General features: G+C 36.0%; 1 protein-coding gene across 12 annotated transcripts in view; it reads right to left on the reverse strand.

The window, feature by feature from the left end:
- Positions 1-18,253, reverse strand: part of nrxn1a (neurexin 1a) — a 1,527,797-nt gene that overhangs the window by 675,892 nt on the left and 833,652 nt on the right. For 11 of the 12 annotated variants that reach the window (XM_059985911.1, XM_059985919.1, XM_059985918.1 and 8 more), the window contains 2 exons: positions 8,961-9,134; positions 4,101-4,220 (listed from right to left, as the gene is read on the reverse strand). In XM_059985911.1, coding sequence (XP_059841894.1) covers positions 4,101-4,220; positions 8,961-9,134 — 294 coding nt within the window. Of the gene's footprint in view, positions 1-4,100; positions 4,221-4,623; positions 4,651-8,960; positions 9,135-18,253 lie in introns of all 12 variants that reach the window. The other variant, XM_059985909.1, reaches the window with a different exon arrangement.

The raw sequence follows: 18,253 nt of genomic DNA on the forward strand, positions 1-18,253 counted from the left end.
CAGGTCAAGTAGGACCAATCAAAAACATGCTCCTAAATACTTCAGCGTGTAGTCAACAGAGGCTTTCCTTGTTTACAGTCCCTTGAGTGCCAAGCCATTGCACAGTTTTCATGTGAAATGGCATTCACTTTTACTCTGCTAATCAACATGAATCAGGGCAAACAAGAGAAAGTCTGCAGACGCTGGAAATCAAAATAATAAACACAAAATTCTGGGGAACTCAGCAGGCCAAGCTGAGACCCAAAACATCGACTGTTCACTCTTTTCCATAGACACTGCCTAGCCTCCTGAGTTCCTCCAGCATTTTGTATGAAACAGTGCATTTGGGAAAGTTGCCCTGCAGTATGAACAAATGGTACTGGTGTTTTCAGTGAATTAGATTAAAATGCAGAGTACATTTTGAATAATGGACTCTAGTCAGTGAACTATTCTGGTTGCAAGCAGAAACAGGTGTTGTGCACTACATGAAAATTGTGCCCTCTGAAGGACCCCAGAATTTTTGGTATGGGTAGCTCTGAAGGATGTCATGAAGTTTAATCTCAATTAAGCAACAGAATGTGATTTGTAGTTTTTGGTTTCCATTTCATTAAATTAAATTAATTTTTCATTATTTTCATAAGCAGCTTTAATAACTTTTATTGTGTACTGGTGGCTAATTCGCAAGAGTTCCAAGTACTAGAAAAAATTTAATAAAATTTAAACTTAAATTCTGTCAGTGAGTGACCCTCTTTTGTTTAACTCCTAATTAATTCCAAATTTTATCCATGTATAAATTAATGTAATTCTTTGTACATAATGTGCAAATAATATCAAACTTAATGTCACGCTTAACAAAAAATTATATCAAGACTATATGCACAGAATGTGAAAATTAAAGAATAAACATCAAGCCAAGGCTTTTAACATTTATTTACACTTAATGCGTTACAACAAATCTTTAAGGTAAGGAGTTAATGTCAAGACTTCTATGATATCTGAATGAATTCCTGTTATTAAAGTAAATCACACTCTCATCACAGAAATTACTGATCTATATATTTCCCTTCCACTTTAGAGCATGACTTGAAGCACTTAAAAATTTCTTTCATTATTGTTCTGTGACAGAAATCAAACGATGCTGGGAGATTAATTATTGAAATGGGGAAATGTGCATTTACTAAATATGCACATTTCTAAAAGCTGAAAATTATTGTCAACCTGTGAGTCTGGTTATACCAAGAATGAAATCTTATTGCCTCTAATTTTGCAGGATAGCACACATTGCATACTATTGTCAAAATATTTCCCAAGGTATTATTCTATGAAATACCCTCAGAATTAGATTGAATTTTGCATTCAAGGAAAAAAATATTCTTCTTTATGTGATATTACTTGAAATTGCCTTCATTAATGAAAGTATATTGTAGTGTCAAACACAGACGACATTTGTAAATGAGCACAGTGCCATCTGGTGGAAATAACTAAGTGGTAACAATGAGTTCTCATAAGGCTCAGTTAACAAAATAATCAAAATAATTGAAATTCAGGATTGAATTATATATGTATACTACATTATATGCATTCATAAATAAACAGAAGTGATTTGGAAAATTAATATTTTAATAAAACTGACAGCTAGCAATCCTTAAGAACAATTATGATTTAATCATAAGCAATGCAATGCATTAGTAAGTTATTTTTCTGCACATCATTTATTAAAAATTTACTCTCTCTAGTCTATGCATTCCATATCTTTATTATTTTGCCCTTTTTGAAAAGGAATATTCACATTGTTGACCAATCTAATCTCTCTCCAGGTTTGCTGAGTTTCTTTGATTTCACAGAATTATATTGTTGGCATTATATCCACTTCTGAAGTTGAGAGAGATGTCACTCCTTGACTCAATACATTAGAAGCCTGTGCTCTTTCACTAAATTGGCTACGCTAGGTCGACTTCTGGAATCGACCTGATGATCACATAATTCTTCAATATTGCCTAGACATCTCACGCAGGAATAAAGTGACTTACATTACATCTCTAACTGTCTTCTACTTTCACAATATATCATCCCAGCACCTTATTTTTGAGACTAGAGTTTCCAGGCAGTGTTAATTTATAAATTCTGCCTCATTATTTAAAATGTCTCTCTTTCTAGCTTTTATCAAAATGTTGTCTTTGTTTCAATTTTTTCTTCTGCTCAAGGTTTGACTGAACTCAGCTTAATTATGATCATCCTTCTACCCTTAGTAACTCAGAAAGCTAACCTGTTGTGGAATGTTCCATTGCTGAGGCAAAGGCTTGCTAATCAATGCCTCATCATCAAAGGTGAGTATTTTCATAACACCCTTAAAATATTTGCTTCTTCTCTGTTTCTTTCACAATTCTAGCTCTGGATAATATGGTGAAGTAAGCATGTATTTATTGTTATTCCGCTTCATAAGGCACTCAAACATAAATGCACAAAACCAGAAACTTTTGTCCAAGGCTATATCATTTCGTCAACCACAGAAGGAGAAAATGGAACTCAAATCTCAGTCTATAGTACAGAGCTGAGTTCTGATCACACTAATCCATTTCAAGTGGCTGTGAATAATAGATATCACCACACCATTATCATGTACTCTTTGGAAAGATCTCATTGACACCAACTCTGAAAGGTATCTTTCCTAGTTTAGTTTTACAATTTTGAATCTTTTCAAATGCCTTTGCCTTGATAATTTCTCTGTCTTTGACTGGTTGCAATCCATTTGTGTCAGCTTGTAGCCAAAAATAAACCACTACACTTGATAAGAATGCATATTTGGCTCTTTTGAAACTTTTATTTGTGCCCATTTATTTGTGCAGCAATCTCAAAACACACAAGATTCAGATATTTACTTCTTTGGCACTTATGACTATCACTGCATGTATACTTAGTGATCTTTACCATGCCTATGTTAAGATGAGAGACTGTCAGACCAATTTAAACCTATAAAGTAATTTTGTAGATGAAAAAAAATGTTTATGTATTTTCATTATATAATATTGCTGATTCATCTTTTTATACATCTTAATATATGCATGTGACAGTTTGAGAAAATGTTGGCTTCTGCCAACTCTATATGTAGATCCAATAAGGGTAAAGTGTCAACCTTTGCTTTGTTCACTGTCACCTTATATTTACCACATATTTGCCTGGATCAAAGGATTTTAATTGTGTCAAGAGATTGAATAGCCTGGGACGGCTGTCCTTGGAGTGAAGGAGGCCAATAGAGATTTCTAAATTTATAAGTAGCATAGATAGGATACACACTCTGATTCTTTGGCCGTGAGGGGGGCATGGAAAATAAGAGGGCATACAGTTAAATTGAGAGGAAGGAACATTTAAAAGGGATTTGAAGGGAAAGATTTAGTTTCCTACACAGAGAGTCAGTGACATTTGGAAGTCATTGGCAGAGAAAGTGGTAAAATCAGATGCAGTCACTACATTTAAAACATATTTAGACAGGCACTTGGGTAGGCAAGGTTTAGGAGAAAACCTATTTTAGACAATTGGTATTAGAATAAATGGGCAAAAATGATTTGTATGGGCATTAGGCACTGTACAACTCTAAAACCCTATAACAGCAATGAGAATGGAAACAGGGTACTAAGACAAAGGCATGTTGAAATGAGGACCTCATTATCAGTTGTGACAATACATTTGCCTGCCAACCTGAAACATTCCTCCAATGAAACAGACAGCATGTTGAGTCACCTCATTAAATCCAAAAAAATTCTTCCTTCACCATTGTTTCTTATTTAACTCACTTTACCATAAGATACTCAGAAGAACATTCAGATAATATCTAATTAATAAAATGACGATACAAAACTTGTGCATCATTTTACCACATACAAGGCAGATAAATATTACTGTTAAATAACAACAAATTTATTACCAGACACTGCTCTCTGCAGTATCTCGTATATTTCGGCAATTGACTTTATACTGCATAATCCACCTTTTCATAAAATGAATGCCTACATAATGATTTATCTCACTAATCATTCAACTTTACTAAGGATGCCACATCAATTTATAGAGTATTGTTTTAACTTCGGAATCACAGTGCATTCCGAACATGAATATGTACTTACGGTCATTGCATAAAGAGCCAACATATGAGGTCATAGTGCAGTCACAGGTGAAGCCATCCCACTGCTGCAGGCAGACTCCTTGGTTTCCACAAGAATCCTCTTGACAGGTTGTACTTGGCCCTGAGTCAGAACACACAAAAACGTGCATTTTTGCCAAAGCATGTTGTTAGTCCTACTATGTTAAATGTTGCATGCTTTTTTGTCAGTTGTAAGCTTGACATAGGAAGGAACATATTTAGGTTAGGGGCTAGAATGAATGAAAGAACTTGGACACTTCTAAACAATTACTAAAAGCAAATAGCATATCAAGGAGTAGCAAAAAAATGTATTCAACATACTAAAATAATAAAACATTCAAGACTGAAAGCCCCAAGATAATAAGCAATATGTTTTTAAAAATACTTATTGATTCTGAATTTTGACTTAAGAGTAATCGAGTTCCAAAGCAGATAAATGCTGTTTGTATGCATATGGCACAGACACGGTTTTCAGTCTTGTTTTGTACAAACACACAGCTATCTACCTTGCAAGTCAGCTTTCATCAATGCAACTTTGCCAGCAAAATAAAAGCAAAATATGTAAAAGGTTAGTAAGCAGTAGAGGCATGTTAGCAAACATTAGAAAAAATTCAGAGCAAACATGCTGCTATAAAGGAGAGAAAGATGCAATAAGAAACAAAAGATATGATAGCAGCTTTTTATCATCAATAAGCCAGCCAGAAACAATAAGTAATATTCTGCCATCAGAATGGTATACTTTGCCATAGCACTTCAATAATTAAAAACATTCAAGGAAAATATTTTGATAAGGCAAGCATGACTGAGCAAAATGCAAAGAAAATTACTCACTATAAGGTACAAAATTAAATATTTCTGAATTGTTATGATTCATATAACATGGTATAAAATGGTTACCAAATGTATACTTATTTCATGCATAGCACTTCCATACTATTTTTCTGATAACCCATTCTTGTTTCCCCCATTATATGAGCACCATGTGGTCAGTTTGATTTTATTTAAAAAAAGAAAAGCAATTGCAATCATTAATTGATGTAGATAACTTTCACTAAAATATATTTTTAAATCATTCTGAAAACATTGGTTGCCCTTTCATCTTCCATGTCAGAAGATTGTAGGAAAAGAATACCTCAGAATGGAATTTGGACCCCAAGATTCATCTGCTCATCAACAATACCCTTAACGGTGTACAGCCTCTTTGCATTTGACCTATCCAGGTGCAACACTTCGCATTTGGTTGAGTTAAACTCCATTTGCCATTCCAAGCCCAATACCAAGAACCAAACATGACCAAAGGTTTTTGCCTCCTCTGTCCTCCTCTCATTTATTCCACTTCCAGACGATTTATTTGCCATTATCAAGCCTGCAGCATCTTCCCCTAATCAATGCTAATCAGTGCCAGCCATCTTTTCTTGACATCCACCTTATCACAAATATCAACTGTGATCTTTTTATCCATTTCCTTGTAAAGCAAAGTTAAATATGTCTCTTCCTTTAAATACTTCCTATTCTTGTAACAAGCTCATTAGCCAGAAACATAACTATTCTCCTGTCCACAGATGTTACCTGATCTGGAAAGCATTTTCAGCACTTACTGTTTTTATTTCAGATGTCTAGTTTCTGCGAATTGCTTTTTGCTTTTTTGACCAAGTATGGCTGTCTTGCTTCTGGAAGTTGAATTCACTTGCCACTCTGTGATGCTGTCTTCCCCTCTCTCATCACAGCCCATTAGACTCGTGGTGAATAATCTCTTAAACCCAACCTCTCAAGCAATGGGTTGCACACTTCCAGCCGCAAGAAATCTTCCTGCATTAAATATTAAATCTGAAGACTTAACTAATGGCAACAACTTTTATCATAAAATGGAAGTCAATACTCAGAGAAAAGAACTGTAGGGCACACCAATCAATGAACAATTCCAGTGGGAAAGTGAGAAAATGAATTATCTCGCTCGAGCATTGTTACTCACAGAAGGCAAAAAAGAACCAAACCTGACCACATGGGAACACTGAAAGGAGAAATCACATTGGAGACAAATGTAGCTCTTTTGAAAGAATCAATATCACCTGCAGCCTTGCAGAATATTAGCCATGATATGTGCAGGACAATATCCAAACTGTTAAATTTTACATGTAAGTCAATGCACTAAAGATCATTCTTAACTTTTAACAGTTAAGCCTTGCTTGATAAATGCATATTATAAACTCAGCTTTGCTCAGTGTCACTGATCATCTTTTATTTGCTATTTCAAATATAAAGCAAATAAAATGGAACCCATAATTTCAGAATTCAATGACGCAATCTATAAATACCCATGAGATCACAGCCCTTTTAAAGATTAACTTAAACAAATAATAGTCTCTACAACAATTGTGCAGTGACATTACACCCTGGAATATCACAGACAAATTCATTATTAAACAAGTTACTTGTTACACTCTATGCATACTATTCCACATAGTGATTTTAAGCAAAGTATCCAAGTTTTTTCTGAGATAGCCATTTTTTCATTCTTCGATATCCAGCTGGAAAGGACATTGTACCTCTTCTGGATCAGAAGTTACATTTTGCAAGAAATTATCCATTGAACCCATAAATATTACCACTCTTTGTGTATGTTGATAATGGTTTAACACATTCCGATTTAACTACCTGGATTAGTTAAATGTAATTTGTCAAAATGCTCTTCCAAAATAATGGATAAGAAATTTATTACAAAACATGTTATATTTCTGTGACATGATAATTATTCCAAATGGGAATTTCCTAATGTACTCATCTCTTAGTATCCACATGCTAGTAATAACTGCAGTCATCTAAACTTCAAAAATAACAAATTGAGAATAAGTTGTTAAAATATGCAAATAAAAGAAAATTACAAATGTAAAAATTAGATATCCCTGTTTTTCACCATTTCTATTAAATATTCCTGCTTCTATACTCATCAGAATCTTGTTAAGTTTATTAGAGTAGGTTATATGAAGTACAATCTAATAGTACAACTTTAGAGTAAAGCCCTGGCAATAAAAGTGAATAAGAATAAGTGAGCTAGGAAGATAAAAGATTACAACAAAAGAAGGACAACAAAAAGTTGTAATGTAATGTTTTATAAATCATTAAAAATACATTATGTAAATCAATGAAGTTACAAAATAAAGCATACAAATTTTGGAACCTTTAGATTATAACAGATATAAATTTGTGTATTTAGGATTATACATGAAGAGCTGAATTTCTGTGTTGCTGCTTGTTGAAATATAATTTAGTTATGTAAACATATAGTCACAGTATTATGTGATGCTTATTTATATTTTAATGACCAAATATTGTTTAAACCATGTTAATTAACGTGTCCCAAATGTATAATAGCCACTTTTTCATGAGATAAGACTTTAAGTTGCATTCCATGATCCATACTACTTTTTGGGGCCACAGCTAGTTAAGAAACCCTGTTGGGCATGCTCTGCAGGTTAGGGATAGGGAGATGAGGAGAGGACAACTTAGTAGCACCATAAATGCATTAATTTAATCCATGACTGTAGAACATAAACAGGAGTCTGTAATTCACCAATAAAAATGAAAGTAATTATCTTTTGGAACAACAGAAAAAAGCTGAAAAAACATTGTCATCACATTTCATGATTTGTTCATTGCATTTTTAAAAATTATTTATTTTAGTGATACAGCATAGAGTGGGCCCTTCTGGCCCTTTGTGCCATGGTGCCTCAGCAACTCCACAAGCCCGATTAACCCTAACCTAATCATGGGACAATTTATAATGGCAAATTAATCTACCCAGTACATTTTTGGACTGTAGAAGGAAACCAGAGCACCCAGGGAAAACCAATATATTCCACAGGGAGGCCATACAGAAACACCTTAAAGAGTGGTGCCAGAATTGAACTCTGAGTGCTGGAATTGCTGCATGCTGTTACAACACTCTGCTGACCTCTAAGTTACCATGGCATTAAGGACATCAGTCCAAAATGGACTGAATTATTCATGAATACTGATAGGTGATAAAAAGGATGAAAATAAGTGAAACTGTGTCTTGACTCTACCCTCACTGATCCAGACAAAATGATTTTTGCATTTACCCCAAATGGTAATTCAGCCACCACCCCAGCTGATGTTCCCAAATTTATTACACATTAATAAAAGAGGAAGAATCTATTCATCATATTTTAACACAAAAATTATTACTCTCTTTAATATTCCATACATGAATATTAATTGTATGATCAAGGTTAAATAGATTATTTCATTTTGCAAACCTTCCATTTATCACATCATCATTTAATACTACTGTAATTAGAACAATAAATGGGTACTTAACTATATCATGCTTTCTTGTTCTTCTGCTTATCAGAAATAGCAACCCATTCATTTTGAATGATCTCACAACTTCATTAGAAATGGTGAAAACAACTTGATTTAAAGGGATTAAATAAAAACTCACTGTAATTTATACATGTGGTTTATGCTCTGGATATGTGGGACAATAACATTTTGAACATAAAGAAAACATATTGAAAACAATCTGTGTAGAAACACAATCTATTAGTATTTGGTGACCTATATTTAAAATACTACTCTCACTGACTGACATAAAAAACTGTATTATTATTTTTCACTTAAACAAATCCTTGATTTAACTCACCAAAATACTGCACTACGGAACTAGCAGAAAAGTACAAACACTCTAAAGGTTAAACATAACAGGGTAATACTGAAAACCAAAAAGATGTCACAAATGAAACTGTAATTGACATAAACATAGTGGTTTCTTTATAGAATAATGATGATTCATTTGGTTGCTGAGTGAGTGAATCAGTGATACCTTCACAGTCTCGCTCAATCTGCCCATTGCAATACAAAGCGTCAGAAATCAGATCCGGAAGCCTTCCATTCAGGTCCACTGAAGCCAAACAGCCTTGAAATCCCTCCTTTGATGCCACCAGCTTTGGTAATGTTTTGTACATGTCTTTGGCAATACCTCCAATATACAAGTCCCCTATGGATTACAGAAATAGAGGTGCAATTAATACATTAGAATGTATTAATAGATTCTATATGATTCTATATGATCATACTATATTCAGCATTCTATATGATCATACTATATTCAGCATATATTTTCATACAAATCAAACAGGTCTCTGACCATTAAGTACCGATATACACTGATCTTACAGTATTCTCATTCCACCTCATATTAACAACCACACAAGAGTCCTGTGTCATTTTTCCCAAAGAGAGTGGTGGGTGCGTGGAACTCACTGCCGGTGGCGGTGGTGGAAGCAGACACAATAGGGTCTTTTAAGAGCCTCTTAGATAGGTACATGGAGCTTAGAAAAATAGCGGACTATACACTAGTGAAATTCTAGGCAGTCTCTAGAGTAGGTTACATGGTCGGCACAACACTCTGGGCCGAAGGGCCTGTAAAGTGCTGTGTATTTCTATGTTCTATGTTCTACATTCATTATTAGCTGAATAATCTGCCAGCACACACATCTCCGGCATGTGAGAGGGAACTGGAGACCCACAGAAAGTCACAGTCAGAGGGAAAACAAACCAACTCCACACTGACAACAGCAGACTTGTAAAATAATGACTAATAGTTTAGCCACCGTGTTGCCATGTGATCATGTTATACTCACAAGAGTGTTGCATTTTCTACAACAAAAGCGCTGTGTGAAAATTCAGAGACAAAATAACTTAATTAAGTAACACTTGGAGACACCATGCATCTGTACTGCAGGTCGATCTGCAATGGACAAGATCTTTGGTCTCTGCCCTCTTCAAGTAAAGTGCAGAGAACAGGAAGCAACATACTGACTCACATTTGTGGATCTCACCAAATCATTTCATAGCAAGAGCAGAGAGTTCCAGCCCAATACTGGAAAAAATTGGGGCACCCCCCCAAAGATCCTCAATTCTTTCCTTGAATGTTGACATAGATGGCAGCATTCAATTTAATAGCTTTACATTTACATTCAGATGAAGAATGACATGGAGTAATGTTTTGGGCCCTTCCATTGCAGCTTTGTCCCTTGATTTCTGATTTATACTTTCCCTGCAGTCATAGATGGAATGTGTCTTCGCACATGATCAAATAAGCAGCATTTCAATCTATTTGTACTGAGGTCACTAACAAAATTGAAACAAGACTTAATCAAAAAACCCATCTGTTCAGATAACACTACACTGCTTCTCTAGACAAAACAATAACTTCTGCAGCTCATCAATACTCATTGCCAAGGCTGCACTATTTTCCCCGTCATTATTAGTATAAAGATATATTAATATCAAAATTTTGTGTCTTTATCCATTATATGATTCTAAAATACTTGACTGGGAACAGTTAATAAGCAACTGTTTTGAGTTTATTATAATGATAACGAATTTATTCTCAGCATTGGAAGGACTGAACTACTGGCTTTGACTTAACAACAAAATGGGATGTCAGAGTAACAAAATCACCTTTAGTGCCAAGTTGCAGATGTATGGTGATCTACACTCTTAGAATATTGCCATATGGCATTGAAGTATAGAAATATGGATTACTTAAGGCCGCCAACAGTAAAGGCTCAACAACATGAACCCTTGATGTTTGCAGCATATCCTTGGCATCTCACATGTGGAAAAAGTATCCAACAAAAATGCCTGCATTGATGTGCCAAGTTTATCAGTTTTCTTCAAGCAAAGAACATTTTGTTGGCTCTGGCACGTAAGCAAGTTGGAAGATAACCATATATTCAAAGATATACAATGTTGGGAGGTGGCCTGAGTTGAGAGATTTGGAAGGGGTCCATCTCGGAAATGGTTAAAATGGAAAAAATGGTTCAAAGGTTAAAATATATGTCAGCTTTCAATACTGAGGGTGCTGATGACAATAGTAAATGGCAACGTTGGCTGTGATTCGGGATAAACTATTAAGTTAGCTAGATCACATATCACCCAGCATCATTTACCTCCCTGTAGTGACAGTTGCCACAGACTTCCTATTTCAGTAATCTGTTTGTATATGAATAGAAATGTAGGACATAATCTGGACTCATCACAGAGTGAAATCTCCATTTCCATCCTCGCTCACAGCAAGAAAACTGTGCCATAAAGACGATTATACACCCAATGCTGAAGTAGTTCTGTAATGACAAAGCTGGTGACTAGAACTGCAACTGTCAAAACAACAATAAATGAGCTAAGTTGGTTTCCACATGGGAAAAATGACAGAATGTGAACAATATTAGGAAAAACATTGTGTTACAGATTGCAGCATAAAATTCAATAGTTTAAAAGTTCAGGTTTTCTATTCATATAATAGAAGTGCACTGAAACATCAATAACTTTCAGATGATTATTAGCTGTTGTGTGATTTTCACTGGGTGAAGAGTCGAATGGTTCATTAATTTTAAACACCTCTAAGAAGTGATTGATGACCTTACTCTGCTGAACATAGGAACTAAAGCCCTCACACACATTTTAGTTTATTTCATCGGGGAAATAACGCAAGTGTAAAGGCTATTTTGCAAGGCTGCTGCCTGTACTGGAAGCATTAGCAGATCTTGTATAAAGGCAATTTGAAATGCAGTAATAACCTGCTGTATAATTCTGAATGCCAAGACAGCTATTAACAAATGGATATAGAGGGGGATAATTACTTATCTTAAATGTGTGTTGCCTTCATTACAACTTCACTCTTATAAGGTAGAAAATGGAAGAAAATGCTTTTCACAGAATGAAACACATGTGGCCAATTCTTTCCATCTGTAATCAGCAGCTTCATTAAAAACAGTCACATTTTTCTATAGAATCTTAGTAAGTCTGGCATTTCCTGCGAGTGTTGCTGCTCCTAGAAATCCATGATTTATCAAAAGAAAGATGGCACTGCATCTACCATTAAATCCCATTGCTTTAGAGCCAAGTGCCAAGCTTGGTCTTGCTGGGTACTCATTACATGGGAGAATTAGTTCTTCCACCTGATGCCAGGTCAGGTCATGTGGAGAGTTTGAGTCTCCATTGATGTCAAAAACGTTAGATGCAACAGCAGTGCGCAGTGGCACTTTGATCAATGATATAAGATGAGTCATATTACAATATATGCTTCATTTTACTTCATCAATTAACAATACAACAATACAAGTGGGCACATTTGAGGTGGCAGCTGTTGTCTCTGCTGGAATTCTTTCATCTGTTTCATTAAGTATTACCCACTTTGCCAGAAAAGGATTCCCAGTGTCAGAAGTGGTTCTTATCCACAATGTAGTTCCACAATTAATGCGCTGCTGCACTAGATTATAATCCCTTTTTCAGAGTATTAGAATGTTACAGGACAGCACAATGAGAAATTGGAAAAGGAATGGTGTTGGTCGTATCAAAATCAAAAAGCTAAAAATGTCACAAAATGTTATTATCTTTAAAGTGGACACTAACAAACTAGCAATACACTTTCCACCAAGCTCTTTTTTCCTATTTTGCTGTGATCAAGATGTTGCTCTGGAGAAGTATAGTGCTTGATGTTGGTGAATTGATCCTTCACCGAAAATTAAGAAAATAATCACTACACAAAATAAGATGTTGTTTAAGAAATCATTTTTTAAAAATCTTTGGCCTTATGGCGCATTGCAACCTTTTCTATCCAGATGTGCTGATACCTTATGTTTACTGTTCATCCAAGGCAAGAATGAGTCTAGTGGAGTTACTAGGTTTTATTTTGGCAAAATATGTTAATAGATTAATAGGGATATGTTACTGATAAGAATGCTTAACTTGTTATTTTGTTCTTTTTGGGGGTTTCATTTTCAGATTCAGTTTCATTTATTTATCATAAGTACATCGAAACACACAGTGAAACGTGTCATTGAATGACCAATACAACCTAAGGGTATGCTGGGGGCAGCCCACAAGAATCAGCATATATTCTGCCACCATGATGGCGTGCCCAAAATATTAAGCATTAAAAATGCAAAGGATAGAGAATCACAGCTCACTCGTGTTCATGTTATAACTTAGAAAATGTCAGATTGATTGTAGAACTTAATATTTTCTTTAATATCTGTAATAAAGTACCAGCAGCCCCGCCATCTCGATAAAATTCTTCACATTTCCACTGCCTGAATACAATTTATTTGAAGACAATTCCTTAGATGCATTTATTGTTTCTTAAACTGTTTTTTAAAGTTCTTTCTAAATTCATTTTTATTGTGAGTGGCAATTACTTTCAACTTAATACATTGAATAACCATAAATTAATTATGGAGTATATCACAGATTCTGCCAAACTGGTTCAAATCTGGTATTATATACAGTAAATTATCTGGGCCAGATGATCCATTAAGTTCAACCAATGCAATATTGAATCGCAATTAGTTTATTATTGTAACATGTACCAAGAAACAAAGAAAAGATTGTCTTGCATGTTGCACATGCAGATCAAATCCAGAACAACATCAAAGAACTGATTATCAACTGCAGGAGCAAGAAACTACAGGTCCAAGAGCCAGTTTTCATTAGGGGAATGGAGGTGGAGAGACTTAATAGCTTTAAATACCTTGGTGTTAACATATTAAGGGATCTGTCCTGGGACCTGAAAGTTAGTGCATCTTAAAGAAGTCACGACAACACCTCTACCTTCTTAGAAGTTTGAATAGATTTGATATGCTACCAAACAACTGGTTGTATCACAGCCTGGTACGGAAACATCAGTGAATAGGCAATGGAAGTGGCTACAGAACAGCATGGATATACCCCAGTCCACCACAGGCAAAGCCCCCCACACCATTGAGCACATTTACAAGCAGCACTGACACAAAAAAGAAGCTTCCATCATTAAAGATCCCCACTATTCGGGCCACACTCTCTTCTCACTACTTTCATCGGGCAGAAAATGCAGAAGCTTTAGGACCCACACCATTAGGCTCCGGAACAGAACCTAAGTGGAAAACTTCATTCATCACAATTCTGAACTGATCCTATGACCTACATACCCCATTCAAGGACTCTTTACAACTCAAGATCTCCAGTATTATTTTTTATTAGCACAATTTGTCTTCTTTTGTCAGTATTTTATATGCATATGTTTTTGTAAATTTTATAGTTTGTTACTTCATTGTAAGTACTTGCAAGAAAACGAATCTCAAGATGGTATCTGGAAATGTATTTTGAGAATAAATTTATTTTGAACTTTTGAATTAAGTAAAACAATAACATCACAGAACAAAGTATAACAGAGACTGTGCAGTGCAGGTAAACAGTAAAGTGTAATATCTTAACAAGATAGATTGTGAGATCAAAATGGGGAACTGTTTAATAGTCTCGCAGAGGTGAGGCTGAAGCTATCATTGAGTCTGATGGTTTGTGCTTTCAGGCTGTTGTAGAAGAGGGGAGAAGAAAGAATGTCCATGGTGGGAAGGACCATGCCCATGTCCATATTTGATTATGTCAACTACTTTACTGATGTAGAGAAAGTCTATGGAGTGGAGGCTGGTTTCTGCAATGTGTTGAACTATGTCCAAAACCCTCTGCAATATTTTTCTGTTCGATTTCTCTGAAGTCGTTAAACATATGCTAAAGAGATAGTTGGGACTTATACTTTGTTAGCATCATCAGTTGGATGACTCCAGAAAAAACTAATTAATCAAAAAGTATTATTATTCATGGCTAGACAGTCACTTTCCTGTAAGGCATCTCTCAATTCTAACAATTAAGATATCATTGTTTTCCACATAATTTTAATTTACAATTCACAAGGTTATTTGAAATGCTAATTGTCAACATAGTATTAGTTTTCAGCACATAAACAGGGAGAGGATAGCCATATTCAAATGTTGAAAACAGATCAAGGCAAATTCTGGGGAAAAGATCCTGTTTGAAGTGTCATAATGTGCAAGAGGGTCAGGAATTTCCATAGGCTTTTGAAAACATTTGAATTCCATCTGTTTGCCATTACCAAGGTTGTAAGCAGTGAAATCATTGAAGGGTGAGGGATATAAATGTGCCAAATTTTGCTTCTAGTTTACTCTTTCTGATATGTCTGTGCTAGAAGTGAATAACAAAATACAGTCATTGAAAAAGATTTCAGCTGGTTCCTTTGTTAATTTACTACAGAGGAAATTAAAGCAACAGGTTGTTTGATAGAAGGTGACAAAAGGGCATGTAATTCCTTGCTGAACAAGCTCTTGTGAAGTAATTTCTCTCAGATTTTGGCAGGTAGCACCTGGAACACCTACAAATGATCTTGGTGGCTGCCACCAATTGAATCTTGTTGGCAAATGATTACTCAATATGATGTCATTCAGACAGGAACCAGAAACGTGACTGAATTATTAAAATAATGTCCCCAAACATTTTACAAGGTAGCTTGCTTTAGCTACCTAATGCCTTTCAGAAATATATGGCAGAGTTGACTTAGCATTGCAGATACTGTCACATTTTTGTCATCCTATTGCCTCCAGTATTAGAAAATCAGAAGCAGAAACAGAATAAAGTTTAATATTACTGGCATATATTGTGAAATTTATTAACTTCACAGCAGCAGAACAACAAAATACATGCTAAATAAATATTAAGAATATTAATATTAAGAATATTAAGAATAGAATATTAAAAATATATATGTCTATTAAATAATTAAAACATGCAGGGCAAAAATACCCCAAATAAATTAGTAGTGAGGTAGTGTTCATGGGTTCAATGTCCATTCAGAAATCAGATGGCAGAGGAGAAAAAGCTGTTCCTGAATTGCTGAGTGTGTGCCTTCAGGCTACAGTACTTCCTTCCCAATGGTAACAATGAGAAGAGGGCATGTCTTGGGTGGTGGGGTTCCTTAATGGTGGACACCATGTCCCTTAGGCGCTGCTCCTTCAAGGTGTCATGGATACTACAGAGGCTAGTTCCCGTAATGGAGCTGATTAAGTCTACAAGTTTGTGCAACTTTATTTGACCTTGTGCAGTAACAACCCTTCTCCATATCAGACAGTGATTGTAGCCAGTCAGAAAATACAGGGAATGGGATAAAATGTCACTTGTTAATGTTATACTTACAACCCCCCAAAAAATTCATGCCAAAGGATCAAACTTCATCCCCAAGAGCAGGTCCTTCAGACTGGCAGGTCCGTGTACCCACCCAGGCACAGAACATGAAACATATGAACAGGACCTGTTGTGTTGAACTAACTAAGCAATAGCACCTTTGTTGCTTGCCTGTGCAAGTTCCATACCCCTCTATTCTCTGCATAACCATGTGTCTGTCCAAGAGCCTCTTAAATGCCTATCATACCTGATCTCTACCACCACCCCTGACACCATACTCCAAGCACCTACCACTCTCTCTATAAAAAGCAAACTTGCCCTACATATCTCATTTGAATTTCAGCACCCACATCTTACATGTATACCCACTAGTATTAGACAATTTGACCCTAGGAAAAAAAATACCGGCTATCCACTTTGTCTATGCTTCTCACAATTTTTAATCATTGTGTAGGCCTCTCCTCAGTGTCCACTGTTCCAGAGAACACAATCCAAGTTTTCCCTAAGTCTCTGTATAGCAGCATCCTGGTAAACATATTCTGAACCCTCTCCATAGCCTCTACGTACTTCCTATAATGGGGTGACCAGAAATGAATGCAATATTTCAGATGTTGTCTCACCCAGAGTTTTATAAAATTGCAATGTGACTTTGACTCTTGACAACACACACACAATGCAGAAGGAACTCGGCAGGCCAGGCAGCATCTATAGAAAAGAGTACAGTCAACGTTTCAGGCCGAGAACCTTCACCCGAAACATTGAATGTACACTTTTCCATAGATGATACCTCGCCATCTGACTTCCTCCAGCAATTTGTGTGTGTTGCTTGGATTTCCAAAATCTGCAGATTTTCTCTTGTTTATGACTCTTGAATTCAATTCATAAGACCCTAAGACATAGGAGTAACATTAGGCAATCTGACCTAATGCAAACTGTTGCAAGAAACATAAGGTTGTTTTAGTAGGTAGTTTTAACTTTCCATATATTGACTGGGACTCCCACACTGTAAGAGGACCAGATGGGATAGTTTATCAAATGTGTTCAGGTAAGTTTCCTTAATAGACGTAGAAGTCCCAACAAGAGAGGGTGTGATAATTGATCTGCTATTAGGAAGTGAGACAGGCAGGTGGTAGAGGGTTGTGTCGGGGAACACTTTGCATTTAGTAATCACAATGCCATTAGTTTCAAAGTAAATATGCAAAAAGATAGGTCTGGTTCATGGGTTGAGATTCTAAATTGGAGATTGGCCAATTTTGATGGTATCAGAAAGGATCTGGCAAGTGTGGACTGGGATAAGCTGTTTTCTGCCAAAGGTGTATTTGGTAAGTGGGAGGCCTTCAAAAGTGACATTTTGAGAATACACATCTTATATATGAATAAAAGGTTACAGGTGTAGAAGATGACAGGTTTTCAAGAGATACCAAGGCCTTGGTTCAGGAAAAAGAGGAGGTGCATAGCTGGTATAAGCAGATAGGAACTGATAGGGTGCTTATGGAGTATAAGAAATGCAGAAGTACATGAAGGCTAAAAAAAAGCATGAGGTTGTCCTAGCAGACAAGGTGAAGGAGAATCCTAAGGGATCCTACAGTTAAGTTAAGAGAAAAAGGATTGCAAAGACAAAATTGGTCCTCTGGATGGTAACCCATGTGTGGAGATAAAAGAGATGGGGGAGACCTTAAATAAAATTTCTGCATCTCTATTTACCCAGGAGACAGACACAGAGTCTATAGAAGTGAGGCAAAGCAGTACCAACTTCATGGACCCTATACAGATTATAGAGAAGGATGTGTCTGCTGTCCTCAGGCAAATCAGGGTGAATAAATCCTCAGGTCCTGAAAAGGTGTTTCCTCGGGCCCTGTGGGAGGCAGATGCAGAAATTGCCAGGCCCTAGCAGTGATATTTAATTCATCCTTAGCGACAGGTGTGGTACCAGAGATTGGAGGATAGCTAATGTTGTTCCTCTGTCAAGAAAAGCACTAAAAATAAACCAGGAAATTATAGGCCTGTGAGCCTGACATCTGTAGTGGGAAAGTTATTGGAAGGTATTCTGAGGGACCAGATATATAAGTATTTGGATAGACATGGACTGACTAAGGATAG

Source organism: Hypanus sabinus, chromosome 12 (assembly GCF_030144855.1).
Source record: "Hypanus sabinus isolate sHypSab1 chromosome 12, sHypSab1.hap1, whole genome shotgun sequence".
Lineage (NCBI taxonomy): Eukaryota > Metazoa > Chordata > Chondrichthyes > Myliobatiformes > Dasyatidae > Hypanus > Hypanus sabinus.